This window comes from Anarrhichthys ocellatus, unplaced genomic scaffold (genome assembly GCF_004355925.1).
Source record: "Anarrhichthys ocellatus isolate YVR2014 unplaced genomic scaffold, GSC_Weel_1.0 scaffold16, whole genome shotgun sequence".
Taxonomy (NCBI): Eukaryota; Metazoa; Chordata; class Actinopteri; order Perciformes; family Anarhichadidae; genus Anarrhichthys; species Anarrhichthys ocellatus.
Window position 1 is genome coordinate 5,978,533 of NW_022280046.1, and position 18,003 is coordinate 5,996,535.

Consider the following 18,003-nt stretch of genomic DNA (forward strand, 5'->3'; position numbering starts at 1 on the left):
ACACTGTTGTCCAAATTGTTTTCACCTGCGGATGGTTTAAGGTCTGAGTTCCAATGAAGGGAGATCTTAATGCTACATCATACAATATTTTAGACAACCATATGCTTCCAACTTTTTTTTAGGGAAGGTTTTTTCCTGTTCAACATTACAATACCACACAAAGTCCAGTCCGAAATGAAAGATTTCCCCAGTTTGGGGAGGAAGAACGTGACTTCCCTGCACAGAGCCATGATCTCAACCTCGTCCAACACTCTTGGGATGAACTGGAACACGGACTGTGAGCCAGATCTCATCACCCAACATACAAAACCCGGCTTCCAACATCGTGTGGAAAGTCGTCCCAGAAGAGTGGAGGCTGTGGTAGCAGTAGGTTAATGTCCATGGGTTTAGAATGAAATGTGAAGCACTAACTTAGATGTAATGTTCAGGATCCACATAATGTTTGTCATTTCTAAAATTGTCGTTTTTGTCTTTCAAGCTCTTTGGCGATTGATTTTAGAGGCTTTCATCTTCAACAATACATTAACTTGATTATTCCGTTGAAAAGCAAAGTGTGCATAATGCAAGTGGAACACACTGTACTGAAATGTCCTTCAATCCATTTTATATACTGCTCGTCTTGTCACACGGGAGCTGCAGGAGCCTATTGTTTGGATCGGTGCCAGTGACCATTAAATACTCTGCCATCGTGTCTTCTCTGATAAGCCAAATAGCAATCTACTGTACTTTGACTTTGCTTTTTGTTGTTGCTTCATACCAAGATGATATACTGATTGAATCATTGAATGAGACCAATTATTGCAGGAATGAAGAAGAGAGAAGGCAGATTGTTGTCTGCTTCATAGTCATCTCTCTGTATTTCTCTCACTTCAGTTTCAACCAGTTTTCAAACTAGTTGACATGCAGTAACAGAGCAATACCATTTAGCAAACCAGCATTGATGAGCCTTACTTTTCTGGGTAACTTTTTTTTTTGCACATCTACCTATAAAATTACTGTTCAGTTCTCCTCTTTGCTGCCTTTGTAAAAAGACAATTTGCCGTAAGACGATTTAATTTGCCATTCAAATAGTGATAATGATGTTCTGTGGGCTACCGTGTCATCATAATGACACGGAATTTGAAAGTGGAATTTGAAAGTGGTATCGTTTGAAAGTGGGCCAGGGTACCACAGGCAGAGTATTTAATGGTCACTGACACTGATCCAGGGTACCACTACATGGCCGAAAGTATTTGGACACTGGACACCCCAAGAAAAAATTCATGTGTAATTGAACATGTCTTTCCAGAATCCTCGGCATCAATAGGCTGCTATCAAAGCCTTTACTCTCAAAGGTCAGTAGAGTCAAGTTCTTCCACACAGAACTGGATAACCATTTGTTTTTATAGACAAGGCTTTGTGCGCAAGTCATTGTCATGTTCAAACAGGGGAGGGAAAATTATCATTTTATAATGTATCATTTTCATAATGTGAAGGTCTGTCCTGGAAGAAGTTGAGTTCCGCTAAGTTGACGAAACAAGTACTTACTAATATACTAATTATTTTAAGTATTGATAAAAGCTGGAATCAAAAAGATTTTAAAAAACTATTTCAACTGATGGTTGACCTATATAATTTATTTTTGCATGATCTTGAAAACAAATAATTTTTAGTTTGATTTTTTTTTTCTAAAATGAATTTCGTACATTTCTTGTATTTGTTTCTGTTCTATTCTTTAGTTATGTTTGTATACATCGATGAAAACCTGTGTTGGACATCCATTAAGATACAAATTAAATTTGAATCCCCTAAATACAGGGAGGAAAAGAGCCTTCTTAAATTAGGAAATGGTGCCCTCCTGTGGCCTTGTCTTTGAACTGCAAGCCCCTAATGTATTCGGTTGTATACTCGTCTTCCCAGATCTACGCTAAGCCCCGCCCCTGAACAGCCTCATAACCAATCACCACTCAGTTTTTTGGTTTTACTTGGCCCGGTGGTAATTTGTCCGGAACTTCGTCTATCAGGTAACACAACCTGCAACAAACTCCACACATGAAATGGTTATGTTCAGACTTAGAAAAGGTTAACGTTAGGGTTAGGACTGCTGTTTGAATGATTAAAAGAGGTGTACGTGGCCTGTAAGAAGGTACAACTTGCCTGAAATACTAAACTCAGGACCACAAAAGAGTTTGTCTTGAAGGACTCTGCCAGCAGTAATCAACGCCACACTCCACACGACTGATGATTAGCCTCCTAAATACCAGAAACCACGTTTTCCTTGTGATAAATTAATTCCTGTGACTCCTCCAGCATCAAGGTACCGATATTATGCAGCTGAATGACATCTTGATGTGGGCTGTGATGTCTTTGTAAGTTGGCGTTGGGAGTAACGCGTAAGTGATGGTAACGATAGACAACTTTTTAAACGGACTCTGACTCCACCGTTACTCTGTTACAGTTCACAACAGTAATAAGTTGCCATATTTAGCAGTGTAACGAATGTGGAGGCTCGGGGAGTGCTTGAGGAAACCTCAGCAACCTGCACCGTGTCTGTTTGTTGTGCGCGCGCCATGGTGACACGGGGCGGGTCTTCTCTACGTTTTACGGGTTTCAAGGGAACCGACCTGTTGACGTCCTCCAGTGAAGCTCCACAGTCTGCTGAACATCTCGCCTGTTGAACCGACGAAATGCATGAATCGTATCTGTAACATGAGGTAAGTTTGCAATGCAACGCTGTTGTCAATTACTTTAATTGCACAATAGTGTAATTTATATTGATCTGTGTGCATTGTCCTCATAAACGCAACAAATAGGCTAATATTGTGCAAACGTTAGCTCTGTGCTGCTCTGCACACCAGCCTGGCTGGTTGGACTTGGTTAACAGTTGTTGAGCAACTTTTCTTCTTGAGTTGAAGTCAACAGGGAGCTTCTTGTTATTGCAAAGCATGGGGCTGGAGATCAAACTTAACAGCATTGTGTGAGAGATAGGATAGATGGGAGTAGATCCCCCTCATAGCAGAGCCATTAATTCATGATATGTTCTACTACTGATTTATTTAACTTGTACATGTATATCAGTCTGGTTGGGAATTAATTACATCTTTTCATTACCACTGCCAATACGATACCCGAGTTTAACAGGAGACACCTCAGAAAAAATGATGTTTTTTCATGCACTGGTCAATGTAGAGATTTTGGGCTATTTAGCTTCCATTACATGTCTTCTTTCAGACTAGTGGAAATAAAACAACCAAAATACACATTTAGGTTTTATTTTACTATCTGTGTCTGTAGATTTCTCCTAAATTCAACAAAAGTTACAATTAGATAATGCCTCATTTGCATATTCAAACATACAATATCAGAAAACTTGTATTCTGAAAATACTTGTCTGAATGTTAGTAACTGTAAACTGGGGAAGTTTCATGGTGATCTATTTATTTATTTTAACCTATTCACCTGTAGTGTAGTCTGGAAGTTTACAGTACATATCGTGAGAGAGTTCATTGCCAACTTTCACTACTTAATAATGTTTGATTCTCTGTGCTAAGAACACATTTCGGTCTGCAACAACAAAGTATTGATGTTTGATACCCATGCCCTGTGTAATAGTACGTCTCTCTGTTCTTATATCAGCAGTTGTTTCTTGGCAAATATACAGCACCAAAGGCTTTATAACTTGTTGAGTTATTATTTGATGAATGGCATCATGTTAATGCAAAAGGACATTGCAAGAACAAAAAGAATGGCCATTTCGAGGAAATTGTTATTTGAAAGATTTTAGAAATCTTTCTCAAATATCTTCCTGGATGCCCATTTAGAATAATCAGGAAGACATACGACCTTAATAATCCACACAACAACTTTAGCTTGATACATTTTTAAAATGATCCTTAGTGACTTTTTTTTTTTCTTTCCAGCGAGTAATTGATCAATGAACTAATAATTTCAGCACAATTCAAAATCGTCCAGTGTTATTTAGTCCCTCTGCTCAGTGCGTTCTGTTCCTTCAGCTCTCCCTGTGCCTCCTAAGAAGATTAGCTGTCATACTGTATATTAGTCACTAGGCCGTCCTCCACAGGACACACACGCACACACACACACACACACACAACTCGCTCTACCTCTGCCATCTTGTGGGACAGCTCCAGCTACACTAGTGCTCACTGTGCTCAGAATTCAGCCGTCGGCATCCTGTGAAAATTCATGTAGTCTCGCTGTTGTCCAGGTTTAATGACTTTACGACAGCTTTGGTGGGACTGGGAATGACTGGAGGACTTTCTGTCATTGCTTTTCCTTCCTGCTCTCTCTCTCTCTGTGTCTCTCTCTCTGTGTCTCTCTCTCTCTGTGTCTGTCTATTGTTCCTCCTCCCCACCTGTCCAACCTGAGCTCTCCTGACAGTCAGGTGATTACAGCCCTGCTGACTGTCTGTCTGTCTGTGTGGAGCTGAGCTAGCCTCCTGTCCTGGATGTTTACTGATGATCATTCTCTGTTTACCATCTGTGAAGCCCCCTGTAAGGGCTTTAGAGCAGCTTAATTCCCCCCCCCATCTGGTAGCTTCGATAAACCCTTAGTTCCACGGGAGTGATCAGGGAGGACGAGCAGAGCAACAGGTGAGTTGTTTCTTTGCTTTATTCTTACCAGGTATCAGAAATCCAACGATTATGGAAAACCTAGAGAAGCTTTTGAACCAAGAGATGGCTTTGATTTCACTGGAAGTTCCTTGCTGTCTGCTTCTCTTCTGTATTTGCTCTAAATCTAGTTACAGTTGGCTGCACGTACTGTAAATACCCAACGTGTGTGTGTGTGTGTGTGTGAGAGACAGAAACGCTGCACCACCCAAAACTGAAATCGTTTTCTAAGTGTTGGCGGAGCAGGTACCGCTGGTGACGAGCAGGGATAGAGGATGTAATCAGAACCACGTTCAAAATGTTCTTACTTCTTTATTATTAGTTAAAAACAGATGCATATGTAAGCAGTAGGGCCTATTGTATCACAACTTTGGATACCAACTGTAGTGGAGATGCAATACCTGAGTTTACCAAAATATTTACTAAAATTGGCAAAATTATGATTTTAAATGAGGATCTATCGCCAGTAAAGAAGGGCACAAATCTGACCGGACACATTTTGTTGGGTACCAAAGAAGAACCCACTTCTAGTTAACAGTAGTTTCAATGTGATCGCTGGTTGAGGTGGAGCTGATCCTGACACACTTATATACTGACGGGTACATCGGATAATAACAATGCATCATATTTTATAAGCTTGTCTTGCATTTTGCTGTAATTCACCATGGCTGTCAGATAAATGGAGTGAAATTTAAAGTAAATGTCTCCCTCAAATGTAAGGAAGCATAAAGTTGCACTAAAAAAAAAAAAGTATTTAGTTGCTTTTCACCACTGGTTACAAGTTGTAATCAAATGACTTCACATATTGTCGTCCTTGTGTCCTCATCTGGAGTCCCTGCACATTCTTGTGTGTTGGGGTGAGGGAATGTATATGCTGTAATGTTATAATCATCCAGTGAGCTCTTTCTCTTCTCAAGTTATTGCTTTTCTAAACTTCTTAAGTTTTTTTATCCTGAGATGGGCGCGCTCTCATTTCTTGTGGTCTACTTTAAGTGCACGGTGAGTTCGTCCATGTTGGCCAGCGTGCAGCCTCTGCTGCTTTGTGTGTGTGAAAGGGTTGTGGAGAGAGCATGATGCTAGTCTGTGAGTCGTACACACCGAGCCTTGTGTCTGCCCCCAACACAACCAAGTGCATGGATGCACAGCACTGTGCCTCTCCTGACGAGTGTGTGTGTGTGTGTGTGTGTGTGTGTGTGTGTGTGTGTGTGTGTTTGCTCAATGAGTAAGTGCTGCTGTTGCATATGTATAACTTCAATCGTTGTCTTTGTAGCACTGTTACAGACTTTGTGTGGTGCTGGCATGTATGTTGAGAGTTGTCAAAGGTTTATTGCAGACACTGAAAAGCGCTGCTCGTGTCCATGTTGTGTCGTTGCCATAGTGACCGCTGCAGCTCTAGGAACATATTTGGGGGACTTGGTGTAACGTTGTGAACCAGCAGTCTGATCCAGAGTCTGTTACACGTACGATACGTCTGTAATGAAGAACTTGAAATGCTTCGTTGAGCGACCCAACAGCACAGGACTTCATCACGGGGCAATAGAGATGCTTATCTGTTGTGTGGACTGACGGAGAACTCTCCTCTGAAACGAGTCCTTCAGTGCTGCACCTCACAGGAAGTGTCCGACAGAATGTACTGTGACTGCACATCATGGATGGAAACATTAAAAATACATATGCTGGCAGTTATAGTCCACATTTTCAGAGGCATGGTTTTTATTAGAAGTGCTTACTACCTGAATTCATTCTTCATTTTATGACCCACAGCAGCTCATCCTGAGTCCTCAGCGAAGCCAGATGAGAGGCTGAGAGGGTTAAAGCTGACCTAAATGCTTTTAAATGCAAACTATTTAATCACTATGGTGTTTTTCTGTGAATTATATTTGGTGTTTATAACTATGACAAAGTCAGAGTTATAAACACCAAATATAAGTGATATTTGGTGACTCTTTGTTTGAAATGATTGCCTTACCTTATGATAGCATTTAATCCTCTGACTTCAGACAGCAACAATAATACACACAATCTATTTATGAGAGATGTGCAGTGGGACACATGTTAAGACCTCATGTATGGACTGTAGACGTTTGTTTACGGAGGAGCTGTGTGTGAATAAAAAGATGATCTCAAGGTGATTTCTTTAAAATGCGTGTTTTGTCCAACAGTCCCAAACTCATGAACTTGTCCTTTTATATATGTTTGTTTTCCTTCAATTGATCTCCTTTTGATACCTCTACTTGAGTGTCATGCTAAATGATTATAGAGACTGAGGAGTTGATACTATTTTGTGTTTCAGGAACTGCATCCAAAGAGATCTCCTCTTCCTCAAGACTGAAGACTGACCAACCAGTCGTCCTTAGCTCCGCCTCTGAACTTTTTCCCCGCTTACTGACATGAACCTGCAATCGGTGACATGCTGTAGCCATGACTTTAAAAGTGGAGCTCACTGCAGAGCCCGATCAACGAGAAAGGATTCAAGGCATTCCTGTGCTTGGCTGACACAGTAACTGAGGTCAGAGCTGAGGGCCGAAGTGGCCCGATAGGTGAATGGAGATGAGAAAGAACACCACAGCAGGGGTTCTCTTCTGGACCCCCGCCCCGGTTCGCACCTCACCCACCAGCTCTGTGATATCTGAGGATGAGGACTTTGTACGCCAGATGGATGAGAATGGCATCATTGGATTGTCTGAAGTGCTGGAGGATTTGGAGTTGTGGGCATCTTGTTGTGATTCAGATGCAGAAAGTAATCCAAACTTGTACCCTGGACCCCTCCCCCTACAGGAGGCAGACCCTCGTGGGCATGAGAGGGATACACCTGAGGAGCTGAGTTACAACCTGAGTCAGCATTGGTCCCATAACGAATCCCAAGGAGAGGATGTACAAATACGATCGCCATGTGAGTCTTTTACCTTGACTAAAGTATTTCTTTGCAAGTTTTGATGTTCTAGTTCCTGTACTAATATGCGTAAAGGACAATACTACTGTTTTTTTCACGTTTGAGCTCATTAACTACAAATTGTTTGTACTTTATATCACTGAGTGACATTCTTAGCTTATATTGAGGTTTCCAATGAATCTTCAAACGTCATTTCCCTAAAAAAAATATAAAATTCCTCAAACAAAATCCTCGATTTGAGTATATTGATTCATCAGATTAAATGAGTTGGATTAAATAGACTTTCTTTAATGAATATGACAGGAGAGCAAAATGTTTTCATTTTCACAATTGATTTTAAAAGGCAAATATGGATTGAAACAGAACATTTCAACAGTTAAACGTGCATTTCTAAAATGTTAACATCCTTTTATCAATAGATTTTGAGTTTTGGACAACGCTCGGCGAGCTACCCTCCTTTGTTGTGGGAGCCACTTTATTCATATACTGTGTTGAAACCTGTCGTCCCATTTCCCCGTCTCTCCTTGTTTTTGGCAGTTGAGGACTTGATGGATAGAGCAGAAGAGCAGGGGATGGAGTGCGTCCCTCAGTGGGACAAATACTTGGACATGACAGAGGAGGAGAAAGATGGAGAGGAAGCGGGGACTAGCAGTGACAGGAAGAGGAAGAAAAATCGACACCCTAGCACATCAAGAGAGCTTGGAACCACGAAGGGCTTGGCTGAGCGCTCTATTTCCAAAAGAGAGATGGAGGAGATCAGCCCTACACTATATCACCGGTTAGCCATGGGACCTGCTACAGTCTCCAATCATCACTGCCCAATATCCCGGCCTGCCTCACCTGTCACCGCCCCCGCTTTTCCCCACCTTTGCCACTTCACTGCTGAGGAACTAGCTGCTGCTCCGGGGATTGACGCCGAAACCCTCCCAGAGATGAGCTGCACAGACAGTCCTCCAGAATCACACCGGAGCCACAGGAGCCACGTAAGCCTGACGTCCAGTCCTCGTTGTGCTGAGGTGAAGCTCGGGGATCCTCTTCAGCCAGGAGCAGCCATGTTTTCTAAAGAAGGTGTGTCAAATCATTCCAGCGGAGTAAATAATGGACCTCTAAAGGCGTCGGATAAGTCAGGTAAGCCTCAGAAACAGCCCACTCCCTCACCAAGGAAGGTGAGGCAGCCCTCTCCTCAATCTACATATTCAAGTAATCGTTCCCTCAGCAAAGCCAAAGCCGACTCTTTGAAACTCCAACATCGGACGGCAAGTCCTGACAAAGGGCAGCAGACACCAAGAGCCAGGACTAATGCTGCTGAAATGGATGAATCCAGGTGAGCCACATTCCCATAGCAATTAGTTCTTATGTTGTAGCTTTTGTGTCCTCCCTTCTTTCAGTTTTCATACATCATGATTGTAGTTTTTTCATATAAAGCACTAACCATGTATTTAATTGTATTTCCAGAAAAGGGCCTCCGAGTTACCGCACACCAGACTTCTCCAAGGTGGAACCCAAGGTCCATTTCCCCAAAGATGGTTACAACCCCCCCAAGAGCAGACCCTCTTCCAAGAGGAAGTCCTCATCACCTGAGCCCCCCTTCGTGTTTAAATCCCCCGCTGACATTGCGAAAGAAGTCCTACTGAACACCACCGCTGGAGCTCCTGCCTCATCAGACTCTTACAAACCACCAACCAGCGCCCCCAACTCCCCTGTGCCTCAGGAGTTCAGATCCCGCCAGCAGGCCACCACACTGCTCGACCAACTGGAGGTACTGGTAGAGACTGGGAGTACATCTACACTAAGCTGGCTCAATACACACACAATGCTTTGGCACTAAAGTGCAGGAACTACTGCCAAGATCAAATCACTCACGAGATTTTGCATTCTCAGGCTTTTTCACATCAGAATACTGGTATTGTCTTGACTTTGGCCCACAGCAACATTATTTGATAAAGCAATGATTACTCATGTTTAGTGTTATTTGATTGTTAAAGAGCAGAAACACATTCATGACTTCAAACTGTTTCCTCCCACTTTTGTCTGGGGACCAGCTCAAGGTGTAATGACAGCCAAGACAACTCGGTGACAACTGCATCACACCTCTGGAAACATCTACCAGTGATAATGTCTAAATCGAGCAGGGGCCCTAGAAAAACTAAAGGGTTTTCCCCAATTTCCTTAAATGTCCGAAGGGAAATCTAAAGTAAATTGCCACCACTTCACCACCATCTTTGCTCGTTCCCAGAGGCACCCTCTTTACATCCTCTCTTATTCTGTAGCATCGCTGAAGTCAAGCAACGAGACATCATGTACTGAGCAGGGAAGACGTACATCAGGGAAATTAAACTTCAAAGTTTGGTATATATTGAGTATACTGGAGAGATTTAAATTACCAGCCTATGTGGTACCAAAAAGAATAATGAAGATGAGACCTTCTTCATTCTGGTGCTGGGTTTTATAGACATTTTAAGAGGGAACATCAGTCAGAAATAGTAATATCCTTTCTGTTCAAGTCTAAGATGGCATCTGGATTGTTCTCAAACAAGTTATCAATATAACCCTGCCCTTGTGTATTTCAATATTACGTTCTTAATGCTTTGTTTTGCAATCCGTCTACAGCACCGAGGCAGTTACAAAGCTTAGGCTTGTGACGTCTCTTCACACTACAGAGATTTTGATTGAAATGGAATAAGGTCTGCAGATCACTGACTTTGAGAAAACACAAATTAGCCTTCCAACACCCCTAATCCTTGCTTTTCAGAGTGACTTTTTCTATAAATGTTATTCTAAAATTACAGTCCACTACTGGTCTGCTCTTTTTTTGCATCCGCTACACGATTTAAGTTTGGCTACTGCAAACTCCCATGTTTTATACAAGAGAATCCGTACATGTATTTTCAAAGTGAACCACTGGCTGTGATGTACATATCAAGGATACAAGTGTGTGGACACTGGAACATTACACCCACATTTGATTGGTGTACATGACGTTCCAAAGCCATCGGCATTAATCTGCGGCTAAAATGGCTTTCCACAAAACACGAGGTGCTCTAGTTCACCCCAAAGGAGTTGGTTGGGTTTGTGGTCAGGGCTCTGTGCAGGCCAATCAAGTTGTTCCACACCAAACTGCGTAAAACATTGCTTTATGGACCAGACTTTGTGCTAGCTGATAGTTAGCTGTTGCATTAAGACATTTCTTCATTGAAACAAAGGGGCCAAAACAGTGAAAAAAAGCCCCAGGTTGTACAAATATATTTTTATCTCCTCTGTTCAACTGTGACAAATAACTTAACGATACGTAAATCCTGCTTCCTTCTCTCTGCCCCCTCATTCCTTGCCTCCACTCTTCCTTTGTATTTTTCATTCCTCGCTCGTTTCTTTCCTCGCATGCTTCTTCTGCGCTCTCTATTTTCTTCTCTTCTCTTCCTCTTGCTGGCTCATTTCCTCTCCGCCTCATCTCGCTGCAGGAGGACTACAACAGACTGCTGACTAAGTACGCCGAGGCGGAGAACACCATTGATCGCCTGCGCCTCGCAGCCAAGGTAGTTAATATAGGAATCAGGCCGTAATGTATCACTATTTAATAATTTGCAGTAGTACAGGGTTTTAAAAAACATTACATTACGGTGCCATAAAGTTTATTTTTGGTCTCATTTTTAAATCACTATAACACTTCCAGAAGGGAGCTTCAAAGTGAAATGATTATTTTTCTCTAATTTTATTACATTATATGTTTTTTTTCTAAACACACATGGCAGGTATAAGTGTATAACACAAATACCTGATTCACTTCTACAATGCTGTAGCTTTCATTAAACGAAGGAGCAGCAGTGAACGCACTAGTATGTCTGTTTCAGCTTTCCAGTTCCTAAAATACACCACGGCACAGTCCACATGATGTGGCTAAACAAAACGCTCTCTTAGCCAATGACAGTACTCCCTTTTGTGTGTATTTTCTGCATGTGGTCAGTACTGTTTCAGCATTCAGTCACGTTGCTGAATACACAGACTAGTATTGTGCGTTTCCTTCATTTTGTGGTTTTTAAATTGCCCAAAGATGATTTGATTGAGTGTTTTTGTGGCCTGTACCTGCCTTCACCAAGTACAGGAATAAAAAGGAGATATGATTGCCTTATTTAATGGATTCTAGCATGAAGATGTTAATGAGTATCATACATTTGTTTGAAAAAATCAAGCTGCACAACAGAAGCCAGAATTTGATTTTAAAAAAGCAACAATACAGAAATGAAATGTTTCAGAGTGCTCAGAGGGAGGTTTATGAAAATAAACATGCACATTTTTTTAAATTTCAGATGTTTATTCAACTGTTTATTAGCTTGTTGTGTCTTTATTTCTACAGGACAGACCTATAGAGATCCAACAGCCCAGACATTGTCAGGACATCACAGACGGAGCATTATGTCAGAACGAAAAAGTAGGATAGGAAAGAAATGAAAGAGAAATAGAGACGGGATGAGTGTAGTGAAGTAGCTCCTTTAAATCATTTCTGTTGGAGCAGCAGCACTCCACAATCAGCACTTATTTTTAAATTAGCCTCAGCCTCCCCTCCATCTCCATCACCACAACACTGAACCACCATCTGTCTCCCCCGCCCTCTGCTAGCTCACATCACACTGGCAGGGTGGGAGGAGCCACTTTACACTGACATTTGTTGTCTGATTACTTTCAATGGGAGGTTTATTTTTCATGTTGTGTGAACCCTGAATGATTAATTCATTCAACTGGAAATGCATCTTCTCAGACTTAGACAAGCTCAAGTAATGCTATTTTACACAAAGCACATTTTCTTTTGAATTAAAAACTTAAACACTCAGGCCTGACATACTCTAGTTTGTTTAATGATCTTAGTTTATATCATTCCATCTTTCTGACTAATTATTTTCAGTGTTAACTGTTTAATTAATATGATACAAGCTGAATGTAATGGTAGGAGAAAGTGTGTGTGTGTGTGTGTGTGGGTCCTTTTAAGGTCATGGTGATTTATTGCTTAGAGGGGAGGGGCTTACACTCATTTTCATTCAATTCTGTATGTGTGGAGGGGGAAGGGCGACCTCCCAGTGTCTACGTTTAATCCGTATATCACACAGCTCAGTTTAAATTCAGTCCGTCTTCTCTGCTCTGAAATGACCTGTTTGATGTTGTGACTTTAGAGAGCAAACAAAAACACAACACTAGATGACACTAGGTTGCTTAGCAAATGCAACTAATTTTGATCATCTCTATTGTTTGTCGTATGATTTGATTATTTCTACAAAAATGCTCAGTTTGAACACTTTATGCAGCAAAAAAGTCTTAATATGTTCTGTAAAGTGTCCTTGTCACCAGGACCAAATGTGCTGTTGCTCAGTAGTTAAAGTCACTTATGTCACCAGGAAAAGCAAAGGGAAAGTTGCACCAATATACCACCAGACTTATGATTCATATCTCCACCAGGTGAACCTGTACTCGGACCCTCCAAAGCCCGGCCACTTGGTGCTGTCTGGACCAAACCGGGACTCTTCAAAGTTCATGATGCTGGATTTTCCTCCGGCTCAGCGAGCAGAGTTTAACTCTGCATCTCCTCACCAAAACGGACACAGCAATCACCAGAGTACATTCATCCTATTCAATATGTACTGCTTTGCTGTCAAATTCATCACTTCATATAATCATATTTCATATAAATGAGTCACCCTGCTTTATGGATTTATTGCTGTACAGTTTCATCATTCTCTGTAACTTGCATCATGTAACTCCTTCCTCTGCACCTGTCAAATGAACAGGAAGTTCATCTTCCTGTCCTTCCACAAGAAGCCCGGACCCTCAGGTGGGACAGCAGCTGGCCAGGATTCTCTGCAATCAGGCCGACAAGTTCCTCCAGCAGGTAAATGACCTGTTGTATCTATTAACAGGAAGGGTTTTCTACAAAAGCACTTTGATGTTGCTACTGATGGAATGTAATCATGCACACAAAGTCATAGTATAGTCGAGCATCATTGTGTGATTTGCTGTAAAAACCCACCAAATACAGTGTTATTGTACAAAGCCTGTTAATTGTATTCATGTATCAGGCGGCATTTTTATTTTTTGTACAACTTGAATTTGTTATTCTTGAGGCTTTTTAGTAAAATAATCTTTTTTTGTGTAACTTTGGCATAAATTAATGTTGCCTTTGGTTTATTCTTGGATGTTTATATTATTGCAATTGGTTGATATAACCTTTTCCAAATCTAAAAAGTCCATAATCTTATTCTCTTTTGCTGCTTTCATGCCATAATTTGCCACATTGCCATATCAGCACTTCTATGTACTAAATCGAGAAACTATTTGAATTGGGAATTGTTTTTGAATTATATTGTGACCCCAAGAATCAAAATCGAATTGTGAGATACCGAAAGATTCACACCCCTGATCATCAGTAATGGAAATCCTGACAGATTTATGAGATGATGTGATAAAGAGATCAAGGTTTTAATGTTCTTCATTCAGCTGCAGACTTTTGAGGATCTCCTAAAACAACTCGGGGCTTTTGACCAGATGAAGGTAAGAACAACAACTCAGTTTAAATAGTTCAGACGAATGACTTCTAATAGCCACCTCAAATCCAAACTAATGAAGTCGTGCTCTCTCAGGGTCTCTCGCAGCTTGCCGAGGGCCTCGACTCTTTAGAAAGGGGCTACCTGTTAGCGAGGGATGAACACAACGTCCTGCAGCAGCATGGGGCACAAATCAGCCACTTCGACCCTGAACGGTGAGCGCCCCAAGATAAATACGTCATAGATTCCATTTGATATTCTTTACACATGTGCACTCGGGTTTTATTATGTTTTGTGTGCATGTGTGTGTGTCAGGGAGCTGGAGGGGCTGATCTTTCAGTGTGGGCTGCGTATGGACGAGCTGAAGGAGCAGGTGGAACAGATGCAACAAGAGCAGCCCACCTGTGTGTCTCCTCCCTCTCCACCTCCTCACCCCTCCCCTTCATCTGTCCCCTCTGAGGGAGGAGAAACGCTGACTCACCCACAGGTACCGTTGAACAGCTCTGTCTGTATTAATGCCCTCTGTCCTGGAACAGTACACAATATCTAATCATTTAATAATATATCACGCAAAATTCTGAGCATGTGATGGTTGTAGCTTCTCAAATGAGAGGATTTTCTGTTTGTTTTGTTGTAAAGTGGGTTTTGGGCTGTCGGTCAGTTCTCCCTCGGAACAGAGATATCTATCTCAAGGGACGTCCCATTCTATTGGGATTTTCTATTTTCTTATATTTTATAGACCAAACAATTGTGATGCATCCAAAAGTAATTGGCAAATAAATAATAATAAAAGTTGAAGACATTTTTTCACTGAAAGATAATGTTATGCTAAAGAAAATAGTTTCTTCTGCATAGCGATACCAACATTCCCTCGTGTTAAAACGGCTTAATGAACTCAACAAATAGTAGCTGTCAGACATTTGACCTTCTTTGGTTAATGGAGAACACACTCCTGCTATGACATGACAGGATGTTATAGCAGATTTTATTTATATATGTGTGTGTATATAATATGATCTAACTTCACCTCTTTCCAGAGTCCACCTGTGCCTTTGCTGGTTGATCCAGGAGAGGCAGCGGCGGTGGAGGTGAGCTCAGCCAGTGAAGAGAGTGATGGAGACGAGGACACTCTTAATTCTCTCTACCTCAAACCTCTGAATGGCAAACAAAGACACGTTGAACAAGACTTTGCCACGCTAATAGATCAGTGAGTGGGAATCTTTGTGTTTTTTAATGAATAGTGACCATCTGTATCTTGTGCTGTGGAAGACTTTTAATAAATGTTAGGAGATATCCAAATATTTGCAATTCCTTTTCTCACTGTCAGAAGGAGGAATGGAAGGTAAGGAGGCTGCAGGCTGGACTCTCATTATTGCACCCTGAAAGTTTTCCTTCCTCTGTTTCGCTACCAAAGCTTCAAGGAGCTTCCCAAACTTTTAGACAATAGCCAGAGGGAAGGAGCTTCCTCTTCTGCTGTCTTAAGAAGTGACACGCAGCCTTCGGACGAGGAGAAAGAAAGACAGAGTCACAGAACTGGAGACCTGGAAGTCCAGAAAAGTCTTCCACAGAGGTAAGTCTTCAGAGAAGTAGACGGAATGAGCAGTAGTTTCATCAGCAGCACAGTAGTGTTTGCTCTCACACTGCACAGTACTTTTCCTGTCTAAATGTAATTATTTTTATTTTGAATGGTAAAATATTACCTACCTATTTTCAATGGGAAGCTAATTTAAGTCGCTGGACTGAATTCGCTGCACTTCTCTGTTGACAGGAAAGACAAATCGGACCATCTGGACTCGGCTCCTGTTCGCACCGTCAAACAGCAAGCTAGTAGGTCCAGTTCTTCTTCACGCAGGGCCTCCAGCCAGTCCACCACACTCCATCCTCTCAGTAGCAGAAGGAGGTTAGAGGTGGGGAAGTCCCACAGCAGCAGTCTGAGCAGTCTGGGAGAGATTACAGCCTTGGAAAAGAGGAACTCCAAACTCCAAACTGGGAGCAGCAGAGTGCTTTCTCAGGTCAGTATTATATTGCAGAGTCTGTCATTGATATTACATTGAGTTTAGTCACAAATGTGGCGCGGTTAGATGAGGCAGCTCTTAACATTTGATGATTGGAGCGTTGAAGCCTCAGAAGATTTTACTTTCGGCTTTTAAAATTTTGAAACATTTTCTCATTTTTTTTGCTTTGTGTGTTCTAGTGCTTCCAAATTACGAGTTGTTTTAAAAGCCAAAGCACTGAAGTGATACATAAAACCTTATGTTTGCCTTCAAACGTGATGCAGCTACATCTAGAATGTGTAGAGCTACATGCTGCATCATCTTTGTTCTGTGTTGTGTTGACCAGGATGGGATCATCTCTCCGGAGACGGACAGCGGGTTTGTCTGTTCAGAGAGCAGCTGGCTGACTCCTGCAGCAGCTTCCAGTCCTCTCCACCAGAGGGCCTCAGAGAGGTGAGAAAGTCCATCACTGCCTCCACACCAATTTACTGCGCAATGAATTTTCCCTCCCGTGCCATCCCCCACCCATGTTATACCACACAGCATACTGATGTTTGGCCCTACAACTCTACAGCTCCTGAGTCTCTTATTTTATTTATTTTATATTTTTTTGTGTTTTCAGCATGTTTGAATATTCTTTTATTCTGCGACAGTGTTTCAGGGCCTCAGGAGGTGGACCCGGGTAATCCTCACATTGGCCCAGTCTCAGCTCCTGCTTCGTCATCGTCACGCAGTCACGCGGCTATGGAGCCCACAAGTGACTCTCAGCTTGACCGTGACCAGCAGAGGAGAACCAGACAAGGGCAGAGGAGACGCACTTTCTCCTGCTCTCCACAGCGCTGCGTCCGTCACACAGAACAAACCAGGGCTGACAGTGGGACCAGTGAGTTTGGGTTGGAAAGTGACAGATGTGAGTCTCTAAGTTCTGTCCTTCAACTGAGATTGTTGTACTAATGTGGTCCTGTTATTCTCCTACTATGTTCTCACTCTTATTCATTAGCCTTTTCTTTCATTGTGTGTTTAACGTGCCGTCGTCCTCTGCAGCTCACACTGTGTCTGAAGATGGACAGAAGGACGAGTACACAGAATCTATCAATTCCCTCCACAACTCCAGCCCGAGCTCTTCCCCCGCTGGAAGGCATCACCATGACGATTCGCTCAGAGCACTGAGCTCCAGTCAGGCGGCGAATCGCAAGTAAGTGTGTGTAGCAGCGGCTGCTATGGCGATAGCTGTGCAAACATGGCCAGGTGTGTGTGTCTGTCTCCCTGCAGAGAAATGATTGCCGACGAATGAAAATAGTGTCGGTTATTTCCTGAAATTTATTTTTAATCTGTAAGTTTTCCCAGAAACATCATTAAACATAATTTTTCTATCGTATTCTTTTATGTATTTGATTACAGAATCGGCTGCTATTGAATGTGGTTGCATATTAGGAGGTACTCTGTATTGATCCCTGCATGGTGTGGTGTTGCATGACTCTTTTCAAAGTGTGCGTGTGTGTGTGTGCGCGTGTGTGTGTGTGCGTGTACGTTTGGACTGACACCTGATAGATACTCGTTGGCAATTTTTTTTTTTTTTTTTTCACAATGCAGCACTTCAGTGGTCACATTTACTGGACTTTGGACACCTGTGGTGGTGAAAATAACTAATCATAATAAATGCAAACGTGACCTCCAGCTAGATTGTCTCATGTGATTGTTTTGCACATCTTTTGTGTTTTCTAGTGATGCGATCCAGAGGCTGCAGGCCGAGGTGACCAGACTGAGGGAGAGACTCGAAAGCTGTGTGAGAAATACGACGCCTCTGAGCTCTTTGAGAGCAGCTGCTTCAGCTCAGGAGAGCTACACTCACCACAACAGCTCTCCACCTCGCTTCAGGTTTGGTTTTATCTGCCGGGTGTAACCACACCGTCCACCTGCTGTTAGTCTGCAGAGTTAAGCAACAGTACAGAGCTTATAGCTAGCCTTATTTATTTATA

At 42.1% G+C, this 18,003-nt stretch overlaps 1 protein-coding gene across 3 annotated transcripts in view; it reads left to right on the plus strand.

The window, feature by feature from the left end:
• Positions 1–2,007: 2,007 nt before the first annotated feature.
• The window catches only part of akna (AT-hook transcription factor), a 29,628-nt gene continuing 13,632 nt past the window's right edge, over positions 2,008–18,003 (plus strand). For 2 of the 3 annotated variants that reach the window (XM_031855701.1, XM_031855704.1), the window contains exons 1-17: positions 2,008–2,693; positions 6,904–7,503; positions 8,041–8,827; positions 8,959–9,262; positions 10,962–11,036; positions 12,949–13,105; positions 13,278–13,378; positions 13,984–14,037; positions 14,127–14,245; positions 14,346–14,517; positions 15,068–15,237; positions 15,445–15,600; positions 15,799–16,042; positions 16,371–16,477; positions 16,678–16,934; positions 17,069–17,219; positions 17,750–17,902. In XM_031855701.1, the coding sequence (XP_031711561.1) occupies positions 7,155–7,503; positions 8,041–8,827; positions 8,959–9,262; positions 10,962–11,036; positions 12,949–13,105; positions 13,278–13,378; positions 13,984–14,037; positions 14,127–14,245; positions 14,346–14,517; positions 15,068–15,237; positions 15,445–15,600; positions 15,799–16,042; positions 16,371–16,477; positions 16,678–16,934; positions 17,069–17,219; positions 17,750–17,902 (3,356 nt within the window). In that variant the 5' untranslated portion in view covers positions 2,008–2,693; positions 6,904–7,154. The remainder of the gene's footprint in view (positions 2,694–6,903; positions 7,504–8,040; positions 8,828–8,958; positions 9,263–10,961; positions 11,037–12,948; positions 13,106–13,277; positions 13,379–13,983; positions 14,038–14,126; positions 14,246–14,345; positions 14,518–15,067; positions 15,238–15,444; positions 15,601–15,798; positions 16,043–16,370; positions 16,478–16,677; positions 16,935–17,068; positions 17,220–17,749; positions 17,903–18,003) is intronic. The other variant, XM_031855702.1, reaches the window with a different exon arrangement.